General features: G+C 44.0%; 1 protein-coding gene across 1 annotated transcript in view; it reads right to left on the bottom strand.

Moving 5' to 3' along the window:
• trpm5 (transient receptor potential cation channel, subfamily M, member 5) overlaps nt 1–13,925 on the bottom strand; it is a 94,589-nt gene that overhangs the window by 8,648 nt on the left and 72,016 nt on the right. Inside the window, exons 19-20 of the mRNA XM_083759894.1 lie at nt 12,802–12,924; nt 1,659–1,833 (exon numbers count right to left, since the gene is read on the bottom strand). Of these exons, the coding sequence (XP_083616020.1) occupies nt 1,659–1,833; nt 12,802–12,924 (298 nt within the window). The remainder of the gene's footprint in view (nt 1–1,658; nt 1,834–12,801; nt 12,925–13,925) is intronic.

Below are 13,925 nucleotides of genomic sequence, written 5' to 3'. Positions count from 1 at the left end.
GAGTGATCGCACACAGGGAAAAGCAACAAGAAGGGGTTTAGAATCGAAACAGTCCGTTGTGGAATCACACAGAGTGATTAGCCTACTAATGAGTGACAGGTCTTGCCACTTTTGTAGCCCTGGCTGGACTCTCTCTCGGCAGCGCGGTAAATTCTCATCAGACAGACATGATATTTTGTTAAAGTGTAGGCTATTATAGGCTATATAGGCTCTGTATCTGGTTAATTCAAGATTCAAGATTCAAGATTGCTTTATTTGTCATTCTTTAATTCCAACTGCAGCAGCAGAAAAAAACGAAATTGCGATGTGCTGAGTGCACGGGCCGCAGCAGCATGGGTCGTGGCGTCGCGCAGCTCGCGCTGCCACAAACTTCTCTTTACATCAGAGAAAAAAAGAAAAAGAAGAAAGCGACCAGCGGGGGCCCGTCGCTTTCTTCTTTTTCTTTTTCTTGGTTTTATCAGTCGTGAGTGACTGTGTAAAAAAATCGTCCATCGATCATCTGACAGCCCGGGCCCTCAGGAGGTCCGGGCCGGGGTGTGACCACCCCCCCTACACCCCCGGTAGTTCCGCCGCTGAGCGCTGCGTGCTCCAGTGAAATTGTGTGGCTTGAGAAAAATTAGTTAATTTGTGTTGGATAAGGGCTTATTGGTGGGTTTTCCGCTAGATATTAAGGACTAGTTAGGGTGTGTTTCAGCCGGCGGCAGCGGCGCCAAATTTTTGCATGGACTGGACGAATCTCTTCTTGGCTTGAGGTGGCTTCATTTATGCAACATTTATACTCTCCACCTGGCAGCAGAACAAAAGCCACCTTATTAGCATTTAGAATGAATACCTGTTCGCCCAACACCTCTTGGCCCAAGCGCCCCCCACCCCCCTAAAGGTGTGTGACTACGTGACAACATGACCAGGGGGAGGGGATATTCAGTCATCATTTCAGTGGGTGCATATTGGCTTATTATTTTGCCAGTGGGTGTCTAAGCTATTGGGCACTCCCGGAGATGACGCCGTTGACCCTAACCCTAACTCTAAGCTCAGTTTTAACCGGCCACATGAGTAAACATAAAGTGTTGTATAGAACAGTTTCACCATGTTTTCGCTTCGGCGGCAGTCATTTCACTTCCGCGTTGCCTAGTCACCTAGTCGCGGTAAGCAGTACGTAGGAAATGTCCATACTGACTAAGAACATACTGCTGATTATTGGATTGATAACATTCAAAGCGGGTGGTTGTGATTGGCCGTGCGTAATTAATCCAGCAATTAAAGTTTCACAATTTCGGAGGTCTATGAGGTGACAGTACAGTACAATGGTGTATTTAGGGTTTCTTCCTGGAGGCTGAACCCTTGACAGTCAAACGGGCCAATGGAATAAACAGTAATATAGTGACATCACACTCAGCCCCACTCCTAACCCCTCCCCCTTTATCATACAACTACAGCTTTGGGTGCGGCTTCAGTTCAGGTGGATCACCACCCATCACCACCCACCAGGCAAACCAGGCATACTTAATGAACTGGTGGGCGTGCCCACGTAAAAACAATAAAAAAAAAGTCTTCCTCCTTATATAACAATAAGACCTGATGATCATGTTTTAGGTTGGGAGAAAAATCACGGCACGTGGAAGTGCTTCTTCCGACACTATACTACACACTATACTCACCATCGATCTCTTCCAGGGGGATCTGTCCAAAGATGTGCAGGTAGGGCCGGTACAGAGCCCTGCGGAACACCCAGTCGATGCGCGGGTCGTTGGGGTGGAGTAGCGCCTGCGTGGCCACGCCGTACGCAACAAGCCACACCCCCAGGAAGAACAGGAAGAAGAACACGTCCTTCATCTGGCCAATGAGACGACACAACGCATTCACTGTTTACAATCCACGTAGCAGTGTTTGTCTTTGGCAAATGGTTTTCATTTAGTTTTAGTCACATTTTAGTCACGTGGAATGTTTTAGTGTCAGTCTGGTTGATGTAGATTTAGTTTCCATTTAGTTTTCGACGAACATTTTTCGTCTTGGTTTTAGTCGGCGAAAACAACACTGCCATGTAAGGTTTACCTATCTTTCTTTAGTGTTTTACACTTTTAGAAGGCATGAAATAATTATTCTCGCCAAAACGATGGTGATGCACGTCTAGGATATAGTATGACACACTGGCCAAAGGATGGTGGTGCACTCTAGTCTATAGGACAGGGGTTCTCAACGTTTTTGGCTCCATGGGGACCCCCAGAAATGCTTTGGCCATGTCTCGCAATTTGGCAACCCCCCTGAGGGGTCGCGATCCCTATGTTGAGAACCCCTGGTCTAGGGTATAGACTAGAGGGTATGTGCCAAGCCCCCAGTCAGAGTAATCTAGTAAGAGAGTAATGACACTCCCGTTAACTCGCATTGTAACAATGGAATGCGGAAGTGCTCATTCTATCTCAATGGAATAGTTCCAGCCATAGGAGCAATGTTTGGAACTATCGCCCATAGGCACCCGCTTTGCGGCGAGATCAAAGCGTGCCACCACTCTCTTACTACATTACTCTGCCCCCAGTAATCAAACGTTGAAGATGCCACTACCTACTGGCGAAATGTGGAATCGCAGCACTTTAATGGAAGTGGACGGACTGAGTGGCAAACAACTCCTTTCTGGCCTTGACAGCCCCATACATCCAAACAGAAAAGTTGTATTTGATTGCTTTAAATGACGATAAACGACGATAAAAACGACATTGAACTCACTTTGTCACAAATTTTGGCCACTCGATTTGCCATTCACTTCATGCATGTGCATACCCCTCTATAGTCTCGCGTTACCAGAATGTTGACTCTCACAATATATATTATTTCAGAGCGAACGTTTTTAACTCAAATCTTTGCTTCTGGGAGGGGGTCCCTGTAACTACATATTTTCAGATGGGGGTCGGCGGCCAAATACACATATTTTCGGGGCTCCTTGACATGAAAATGTTTGAGAACCACTGACACAGAAACATTTTCAGAAAACTGTCAGGATTTAGAAGGCATTTGTAGAATCGTCCTCAGGTCTAAATGGGGTTATAAGTTCTTATTAAATTGCCTCACTTAACACTTACAGCGCTAGCATGTATTGAAAAATTAGGATCTAATTCACGCCAGCATTTTTCCCACTTGAGCTCGTATTTTTGAAATGCCACATTTCCAGTCTACCAGAAGTAGTATTATCCTAATAAGCTCAACGGAGCCTGGACAGGCCTTGCTTATGAATCCAAACCGCGACACTGGAGAGCTCCACATCGCCGGCTCTGTAGCCGTCAAAGAAACTTTGTTTTGACCAAAAATGCCATCTGGGACAAGGAATAGGAGATTACAGATAGAATGGATTATTATGGCGACGACGAGTAGTAAATTGTAAATTGTTTATACATCACAGTGTTGTTTTTGGCAGCAAATTTCTGTTTTAGTTTTAGTCATGGTCTCTTGCATAGATTTCACTTAGTTTTAGGGCGCTTTCACACCGGACATGTTTGGTTCGTTTAAAACGAACCATGGTCCGCTTACCCCTTTGGTTCGGTTGGTGTGAACGTGCATACGAACTCTGGTGCGGATCAAAGAAACGAACCATGGTCCGCTAAAAAAGGCCGAACTCGGTTCGCTTCCAAACGAACCACGGTGCGGTTCGTTACTGGTGTGAATGCATTCGGACTTTATAGAGGACCAAATACAGGACGATAGGCAAAATAGCCGTCGGGCGTCGGCAGTTGTGAGGCTGCATTAATAATTATAGTTATAAAAGCATGTATTTTTTTACGGGGATCATATGACAGCTGACAGTCTGATTTTAATAGTAGACGCATACAGTATATGTCGAGGCGCAGCGCAGCATACGAGGTTCACATGCGCAAAATGTACAAGTTATCGACATGGAATGGTGCACGGTATGGCACACGATGTTAGCTTGTAGATCTGTTTATTTTAATCATGCGCCGGCCGCCGCCACGCATGCGAATCTGCGATGCATGAGTCTTCATGCGAGTTTCTCTTTCAACTCGTGTCCCCTCCTTTTTGTGTGTGTGTGTGTGTGTGTGTGTGTGTGTGTGTGTCTGTGGGCGCGTGGGCGCGCACGCACATGAGGGGACTGGGGGAGAGACCCATATATTTATATGGGAGAGACGCAGAGACAGAGACATATTTAAAATCATCCATGTCGCGCAGGCCGCAGGTATCGAGAAAAAGCCAATGTTAAATAAGCTATACACATGTGGTCCCAAATGTTTAATTGATTACATCACTATAGCAAAAGACGTAAAACTAGGTCAACTCAATTAGCTGCAGCGGAGCTGTTCTGACTTGAAGCTCAATAACCAACTGACCAAACCATAAGATGACATGGAAATGCCCGCCGCGGCGCCGATTTGATGCGCAGAAATAACATGGGTGAAGGTGCACACATGGAAGAAAAGTCCTTTTTATCGGGGATACCTTGTTGTAGGCTATACGTCTCCGTGAATTTATGCATCAGCATTCAGCAGCAAGCACATTATTGTTCAAACACCTGCTCCTCTGTTCATCTGTTGCTCTTATTTGGCTAATAAAATAATTAATAAGAATGAATGCAATAGCAAGTTGTTGCTGCCTGTCATGTTGCTGTTCTCTTCTCTCTCTGTGTGACTGAAGGTTGCACCTGCAAAAATTGTAGACAGTGATTTCCCCTCATGTTCTTTCCCCCCCCACTATTTGGTTCGCTTAACATGTCCACGTGTCATTTGTTTACATATTTGGTACGCTTTACAAAGTCCAGTGTGAACACCAAACGGACCAAAATCAAAATGCAAATATTTGGTCCTTGGTCCTTGATCCGGACCTTCTAAGCGAACTTTGGGTGTGAAAGCGCCCTTAGTCACATTTTAGTTTTTGATTGATTGATTGATTGAAATATTTATTAACAGTTTGTAGAATTACAGTACATTTTAAGCACAAACTCAATACAAAGACTGTTAACTGTGAGTGGACGACCCAATTAAGCATTACACTTGTTTACAACAGGGTCCACATTGTTCAATTCATCAAAACATTTAGAGACATACAAATAGACACTTCTATGTAGTTAAAGAACAGAACAGGAATTCATCATAGAGGAAGCAAAAAGGGAAAGGATACATATACAGTGAGGGGAAAAGGGGGGGGGGGGGGGCGGTGGGGGGGATTCAGATTTTACAGAGGCCAGTTTCGAATTGCAGCCATCCGTAGGTGCCCTTTGAGAGCGGTTTTGAAGGAGTCAAGGGATTCACATGTCTTAACACTTACAGCACGTAGGACGCCTGAGAACGTCATAGGATACCGAACGTAGAGTTCTAAGGACGTCTGAGGACGTCCTAGCGACATCCCAGCGATGCGGGGCGAGATATTAATATTCAGAATTTTTCCTATTTATTTTTTTGGCATTTCGCTTTTCGCTTGCCGTATGCTAACGCTCAGTGCAACTATTAGCTTATTATTGACTCCCACGTTAGCGAGACGGAAAGAATGACTCGTAGCTCCTAATCCAGGGCGCTCTCCGTGGTGATGAATAGAGCGATATGCTGGCGCTTATTTTCTGCTCCTCATCCGTCTCTCCCGCAAAATATGAACGCTTTTTGGAGCGTAAAACAATATATTAAGATGATCGGGGATGTTGAGGTCACTTTGTAAAGTCAACTTTTTTAGGAAAGTGTTTCCGGTTCATGGCTTTCAAAGTAAAAGCGATCAGACACCTCCGGTATTCTATAGCCTATATTTTGAAGGCAGTCGGCGTACTCAATGTGTTAATGACTGTTGGTAGGGCACCCGGTGAGCTACATCAAACAGGGACGCAGTGAACGGACAGAAGCAATGATACTTCTAATGTCTTTTTTTTGCTTGTGTGTCGATGACGATCATTGCATTATGACATACCTGGCCACGATTATTTTCGACAATTACCCAGGCGGACATCTAATACTCAAACCAACTCAGACATTTAGGCTAAATGTCTGAGCATTTATGTAGCGAATAATACAGAATTAAACCAGTTGAATGCTACACACTGGGGATTTAAAAGTTATTGCGTTTCCACATTTTCTATTGCAAATAAACAACAAATAAAAACTAGACTAAAATGTTAAGAAGGGACTAGTGGACAAGAGATCCAAAATAAGTAATTTTAAAATTGGTTGCATGCTGAAAATAGCCGACCTACAAGCTCACAACGTGCTGCGAGGCACGTTGTGAGCTTGTAGGTCGGCTATTTTCAGCAAGTGTGAAAACAGTCATTACGACGGCGGTGGCTCAGGGGTAGAGTGCCTGGATGGTAACCGTAAGGTTGCCAGTTCGAACCCGGGCTCCCCCAGAGTTACTGTCGAAGTGTCCTTGAGCAAGACACTGAACCCCTAATTGCTCCCGATGTGCTAGTTGGTGCCTTGCATGGTTTCCGCTGCCATCGGTGTATGAATGGGTGAATGTAATGCACATTCTCTGTAAAGCGCCTTGGATAAAGGCGCTATATAAATGCACCATTTACGACGGCATCAAGGCCCGCCAAAATAAATTTTAGTCGACTAAAACTAGACTAACACTAAAACATTCCAGGTGACAAAAAAAAGGTCATAATCAATTGTGTAAAGAATGTAAAACACAATTATATGATCTTCTTTTTTTTAGGTTTCAAGGTTCAAGTTCAAGGTTGTACTTTATTGTTACATGTTGTATACAGGTACATAAGAGTAAAACTTATTTTTGTTTGGCTTCCTTCAGACAATGCAGCAGCAAACAAAGGGATAATAGAATAAAAGAGTGCAAGAAAGAGTAAGAGTAACATCATTATGTGCATGTTTTCCCTGTAGTAGCAAAGTTAGCTAAAGCTTATGTTCCATATATACAGCATCATTTTTTTTAGAAAGGTGCAGTTCGAGGCCATGTTCCATATATACAGGTTCTTATCGGTCCGTTCATGTATCTGACTGTTCGGAGAACATGGCAACAGTTTGTGTTGTGTTTGACATCGGAGAAGAGGTGCGGGTCAACCTATATAAGGTCTGAAGATGCCTTTACACTTCCACTTCATAGCCGTACTACTACGAGAGATTGGAAATCAGGCTGTACTGAGAGATGCAGAGCATAACCACCACCAATCACCCGGGAGGACAGATCTTCCACTCAGTTAGATACACACACTCTCCACATCACAGTCCCTGTCGAGAAGCAGCTTTGACAAACCGCTCCCAGACTTCTGCTCCGATTGTCTCAGGTTTCCCCCACAAACGCATGAAGAGGAGCCACGGCTGTCAGCCAATAACCACCTCTTCAACCAGCCAGGAACAAGGAGACGCCGACGAAACAATAAGATCTTACAGCAGTCATCAACAGGTGAGAAAGACTTCAACTCAGCTCGGGGGACAACTCCAGACACGACAGTTGACTTGCACAGGAAAGAAAATGCACATCCGTAAACCGTGTGAAGAGAGCCTCACTTTAGGTGACTTGAATGAAAACCAGCGCACCCACACAGGAGAAAAACCTTTCTACTGTAAACAATGTGACAAGAGTTTCAGCCATTTATCTTGTCTTAAGATACACCAGCGCACCCACACAGGAGAAAAACCATTCCATTGTAACCAGTGTGACAAACGCTTCAGTGAGTTAGGTAACCTGAAGACACATCATCGTACCCACACCGGAGAAAAACCTTTCGTCTGCAAACAATGTGGCAAGAGTTTCAGCCAGTCAGGTCACCTGAAGCAACATGACCTTATCCACACTGGAGAACAACCTTACTGCTGCAAACAGTGTGACAAACGCTTCCGTTTTTTAGCTGACCTGAAGAGACATCATCGTACCCACACTGGGGAAAAACCTTATGTCTGCAAACAATGTAACAAGAGTTTCAGCGACTTATCTTATCTTAAGATACACCAGCGCACCCACACAGGAGAAAAACCATTCCATTGTACCCAGTGTGACAAACGCTTCAGTGAGTTAGGTAACCTGAAGACACATCATCGTACGCACACCGGAGAAAAACCTTTCGTCTGCAAACAATGTGGCAAGAGTTTCAGCCAGTCAGGTCACCTGATGCAACATCATCGGATTCGTATCCACACTGGAGAACGGGACCGTACCTATGTTCCCTCAGCTCTATGTTCCCTCAGCCTACGACAACCTACCTCCTCCCTCACCCTAACCCTAACCTCCCCCGGGGCAGACACCTAAACCTAACCGCAACCCTCTCCCGACCCGCAGCGCACCCCCGGGGCAGACACCTAAACCTAACCGCAACCCTCTCCCGACCCGCAGCGCACCTCGGGGCTGAGGGAACATAGGGCTGAGGGAACATAGGTATGACCCCTGGAGGACAACCATACTTATGCAAACAGTGTGACAAACGCTTCAGTGAGTCAGGTAGCCTGAAGATACATTATCGTACCCACACTGGAGAAAGACCTGTCGTCTGCAAACAATGTGGCAAGAGTTTCATACAGTCAGGTCACCTGAAGGAACATCAACAAACCCACACTGCATACAGTGTGACAAGAGTTTCAGATGGTTAAGTAGTCTGAACAAACACCAGTGTGGAAAGTAACTAATTATATGTTCTCCAGTATTGTACCGTACTGTACTTTTTTATTATTATCGCGAACAAAGGTCTGTGTATGCCTTGTTTATAGCTGCCGCTGATTGGCCAGGCCGTTTGGGGGGGGGGGGGGGGGGGGGACCGAGTGTACTCTTTGCTGCCCCATCTGGCGGAGTCAGGTTAGAGCAGTGTATAGTCGCCCAGTGTATAGAACCTCTTCGGATTCTTCTTATATACAACCCCAATTCCAATGTCGGGACGTTGTGTGAAATGTAAATAATAACAGAATACAATGATTTGCAAATCCTCTTCGACCTATATTCAATTGAATACACTACGAAGACAAGATGTTTAATGTTCAAATTGATAAACTTTATTGTTTTTGTGCAAACATTAGCTCATGTTGAATTTGATGGCTGCAACACGTTTAAAAAAAAAGCTGGGACAGGGGTATGTTTACCACTGTGTTATGTACGTCACCTTTCCTTCTAACAACACTCAATAAGCGTTTGGCAACTGAGGACACCAATTGTTGAAGCTTTGTAGGTGGAATTCTTTCCCATACTTGCTTGATGTATGACTTCAGTTGTTCAACAGTCCGGGGTCTCTGTTGTCGTATTTTGCGCTTCATAATGCGCGACACATTTTCAATGGGCGACAGGTCTGGACCGCAGGCGTTTCTGGATGTTGTCGATGTATGGCTTTCGCTTTGCATGGTAGAGTTTTAACTTGCACTTGTGGATGTTAGCGACAAACTGTGTTGACTGACAATGGTTTTCTGAAGTGTTCCTGAGCCCACGTGGTAATATCCTTTACTCAATGACCGTCGGTTTTTAATGCAGTGCCGCCTGAGGGATCCAAGGTAACAGGCATTCGATGTTGGTTTTCGGCCTTGCTGCTTACGTATAGAAAGTTCTCCAGATTCTCTGAATCTTTTGACTAAATTATGGTCTGTTTGATGATGAAATCCATACATTCCTTGCAATTGAATGTTGAGAAACATTGTTCTTAAACTGTTGGGACTATTTTCTCACACAGTTGTTCACAAAGTGGTGAACCTAGCCCCATCTTTGCTTGTGAACGACTGAGCCTTTTGGGGATGCTCCCTTTATACCCAATCAAGACACTCACCTGTTCACCTGTGGAATGTTCCAACCATGTGCTCTTTGAGCATTCATCAACTGTCCCCAGTCTTTTGTTGCCCCTGTCCCAGCTTTTTTTTAAACGTGTTGCAGGCATCAAATAAAAAATGAGCTAATATTTGCACAAACACAATAAAGTTTATCAATTTGAACATTACATATTTTGTCTTTGTAGAGTATTCAACTGAATATAGGTTGAAGAGGATTTGCAAATCATTGTATGCCGTTTTCATTTACATTTTACACAACGTCCCAACTTCATTGGAAGTTTGGGGTTGTATGATTCACTAGATGCGTGTCATGATGAGTGTTACCATGACGACGCCAGGCGTGTATATCCATATATGGTTTCTACACTAGTCTGATGTCAGCGCTGGATATCGCTGTTGCCTCCATATATGGAGCTATAGGATGTCTCCATATATGGAGGTTCTTGTCGGTCCGTTCATGTATCTGACTGTTCGGGGAACATGGCAACCGTTTGTGTTGTGTTGGAGAAGAGGTGCGGGTCAACCTATATAGCTACGAGCTTGTAGGTCTGCTATTTTTTGAAGAATCGTGAAAAGTGACATGAAAGTGTTTGAGAACGACTGACATAGAAAAACATCGCTTTTTCAAGAAAACAGTCAGGATTTAGACATTTGCAGAATCGTTCCCAGGTCAGAATAACCTGCAGCACCTGCTCGATTGGGTGCACCTGGAACGCAGCCTTTAACCCATTCTGGTCGGGAACCATTTTTGGTGTTAGCACTATACTGTATGTTATGCTTTAGCTATTGAAAAATAGCAGATCTACAAGCTCATAGCGTGCCACCGAGTGGCGCGCTGCAAGCTTGTAGGTCTGCTATTTTTTGAAGAATCGTGAAAAGTGACATGAGAACGACTGACATAGAAAAACTGCTTTTTCAAGAAAACAGTCAGGATTTAGAAGACATTTGCAGAATAGTTCCCAGGTCAAAATGGTGACACGTTTTAGATTTTTGGCATGGTGTTATAGGTTAAAACATTACTTCTGGAAAGACGTCATTTTCAAGATGGCGTCCACGATGGCTGCCAGGAGCTATGCAAAGAGCCTCCCAGTTTGACCTCCTGGTTTTATAGGTATTTTAAGCAGAGGATTTAATATGTAAAAAGAAAGATGTTTGCATATCTCCTGGCAGCCATCGTGCACGGCATCTTGAAATGTATGCTTTTCCTGAAGTCATTTCTTCCAAACGTTTTAGTATGTTATTTAGCATAACCGATACTAACAGAATCCACTGAAAAATCTCTTCTATCAATTATCTGGGGTTTCAACCATGTAGCCTGCTGACTTATCTAATATTGGATTCATTGCAAAAGGACCACTAGGGGGCGTTCCACATTTTGGTGGCATAGGAGCGAAGATAATTAAATTTTTTAATAAATAATTTAGTCCCTTGTTTGTGCCGAATCTGGGTTGTACATAGTTTGTTGCACTCCCTCTGGTGTTGTGGGTGTGGACTTCGTTTACATTAAGGAAGTATTTAGACAGGTACATGGGTATCGGTGGTGTATCAAATATTGTGGACCAGACCCATTGCAAGATGCTGTACTCTGTCGTCGACCCTAAGCCATCCCAGCCTGTGTGGGCAGGGGTGAGGTGGGTTCGGGGGGTGAGGCCAAGTAGGAGCCTGACGAGTTTGTTTTGGGAGGTCTGGAGCCTTGTTTTAAGGGCCTTTGAGGTGCTGTGGTACCAAGAGGTGGATGCATAGTCAAAGAAACCTTGTACGAGGGCTCCTGTTAAGGTCTTCAAGGTGTTTTTGTTGACCAGTGAGGAGATCCTGTAAAGGAATCTTGTTCTTTGATTGACTTTTTTGATTACGTTGGTGGCCATTTTATCACCGGAAAGATTGGCCTCCAGGATGGAACCTAGGTAGGTAATTTGATCTTTTCGTGTGATAATATTGTCACCCACTCTAACCAAGAAGCCATCTGCCTTGCTGAGTTTACTATTTGATCCGAAGAGAATGGATTCAGTTTTTCCCAGGTGTAAGGATAGTTTGTTATCAGCGAGCCAGGTGCAGATTCTACCGAGTTCAGAGCTGAGGGTCTTTTCAACCTGCAGTTTGTTCCTGTCCGAGACCAGCAGTGCTGAGTCATCTGCGATCTGCGAACAGGAACAAGTTGCAGTCACAAGCTGATGTCATGTCGTTAACATATATTAGTAACAGTAAAGGCCCTAGTATGCTTCCTTGTGGGACGCCACAGCTCACTGGGAGGGGGGGGGGGGGACAGTGTTCCGTTCACCTCCACCATCTGTTCTCTAGACATGGGTTAAGGTTAGGTTTAGATGTGCTGCCCCGTGGGAGTGCACGCTGTCGGGTGCAGTACTTCGTTTAGAGTAGTAGTAGACGTGTCCCTTCCACGCGCTATGTCCGGCCGGGGAAATTCCCCTCTGTCAGGTGAAAAGAAGCAGCTTGGACTCCTCATGCATAGAAGGAGGCATGAGGTCAGTCCGCTTCCCCCCCAGGTTGGCAGAGGAAGTGTAGCGCCCAGGATTACATTAGATAATTGGCACTGGGTGAAAAGAAAACTGGGTTACAAAATCGTGGGATAAAAATTAAAAAAAATAAAAAGAGTAGTAGTAGACAGTTTTCTGGTCATTGTTTAGACCAGTCATTAGTCCTACAACTACATCTAGTCACCTGGAATGTATTAGTGTTAGTCTAGTTTTAGACTAAATGTCATAAGATTTTAGTCGACTAAATCTACAGGTGATTTAGTCGACTAAAATGTATTTTGGCGGGCCTTGTTGAAGTCATAATGATTTATTTTACACTTGCTGAAAATAGCCGATCTACAAGCTCACAATGTGTCGCGCTGCGACGCGTTGTGAGCTTGTAGATCTGCTATTTTCAGCATGCAACCAAGTGTAAAATGACTTATACTGGATCTCTTGTCCACTAGTCCCTTCCTAACATTTTAGTCTAGTTTTTATTTGTTGACGAAATTGTCAGTATATTTAGTCTTAGTTTTAGTCACCATAGCATAGTTTTAATTTAGTTTACTTCAGTGGAAAAGGTAGTCGACGAAAAATTTTCGTCTTAGTTTTAGTCGACGAAAACAACACTGTAAATTGTTTATATACGTCACCATTCTCTCCACGATGATGATCTTTGGACCCAGCTGCTTGTGAATGGCAAAGATGTGGATGAGCCTGAGGGTGAACACCATGGAGTCTATGGCCAGGACGGTCCTCCCCGCCTCGTACGTGCTCTGAGCCATCCTGCCGAGGGGAAAGTCGACAATACCACAGTAAACATCACTTCGGGTACCAGTGGCGTGCACAGATAGACACTAGGGGGTGCTAGAGCACCCCCTGCCCTTTTGGAAATTTTGCTCTTACAAAAAATATATATATTTTTTTTTTTTCTTAAAATCTTGATAAAAAACGCTTCTACTATATTATTTAGGCCCCCACAATCTAAAGCTATGTTTCTATGTCAGTGGTTCTTCGATTAAAAAAAAATAGCAGATCTTGTAGATCTGCTATTTTTCAATAGCTAAAGCACCAAAATGGGTTCCCGCCCCAAAATGCGCTGCACAAGGTGCCCTTTTTTCACTTGAGCACCTGCCCCTCTAAATGTCTGTGCACGCCACTGTCGGGTGCAGTACTTCGTTTAGAGTAGTAGTAGACAGTTTTCTGGTCATTGTTTAGACCAGTCATTAGTCCTAGAAATACTCTCGTATAAGTATATATAAGTATTATATTCAAAATGGACTTGAGTTAAAGTAAAAAAATTGTAAGCCTACCAAAAGTAAAAGTACTCCCATTTCATGTTGGCAAAATGTATACGAATCTTTAGCAGTCTTTAGCATATCTACAAGCTCACAACGTGTCGCTTTGCAACGCTTTCTAAGGCTTGTATATCTGCCATTTAGATTCTTAGATTCTGCCAATGCTTTTCAACTGGAACAGAACAAAAAGAAAAATGCTCCGTTCCCAATCCGTGACTACATCAAATCCACCGTCACCCGTGATTATATAAAAAATCTGAAGTTTGGTATGACAGCACAGTGCACCTTTAAAGTGGTCTGTGAGTGGCCTGTGAGTGGCCTATTGTTGAGTGGCCTGCCCTAGAGAGTGGTTTGATTTCTGAAGAAGAGTAGACTATTTTTATATTCTGGATATAATCTTGTGCATCTCTATACTTCTTCACACATTCATCCACCAGGCAGCGTACGGCCTCAAAGCTAAATGATACGTAGTTCAGTCA

Source organism: Protomyctophum parallelum (assembly GCF_964188405.1).
Source record: "Protomyctophum parallelum genome assembly, chromosome: 2".
NCBI classification, from domain to species: domain Eukaryota; kingdom Metazoa; phylum Chordata; class Actinopteri; order Myctophiformes; family Myctophidae; genus Protomyctophum; species Protomyctophum parallelum.
This window is presented reverse-complemented; position numbering and strand designations above follow the sequence as displayed.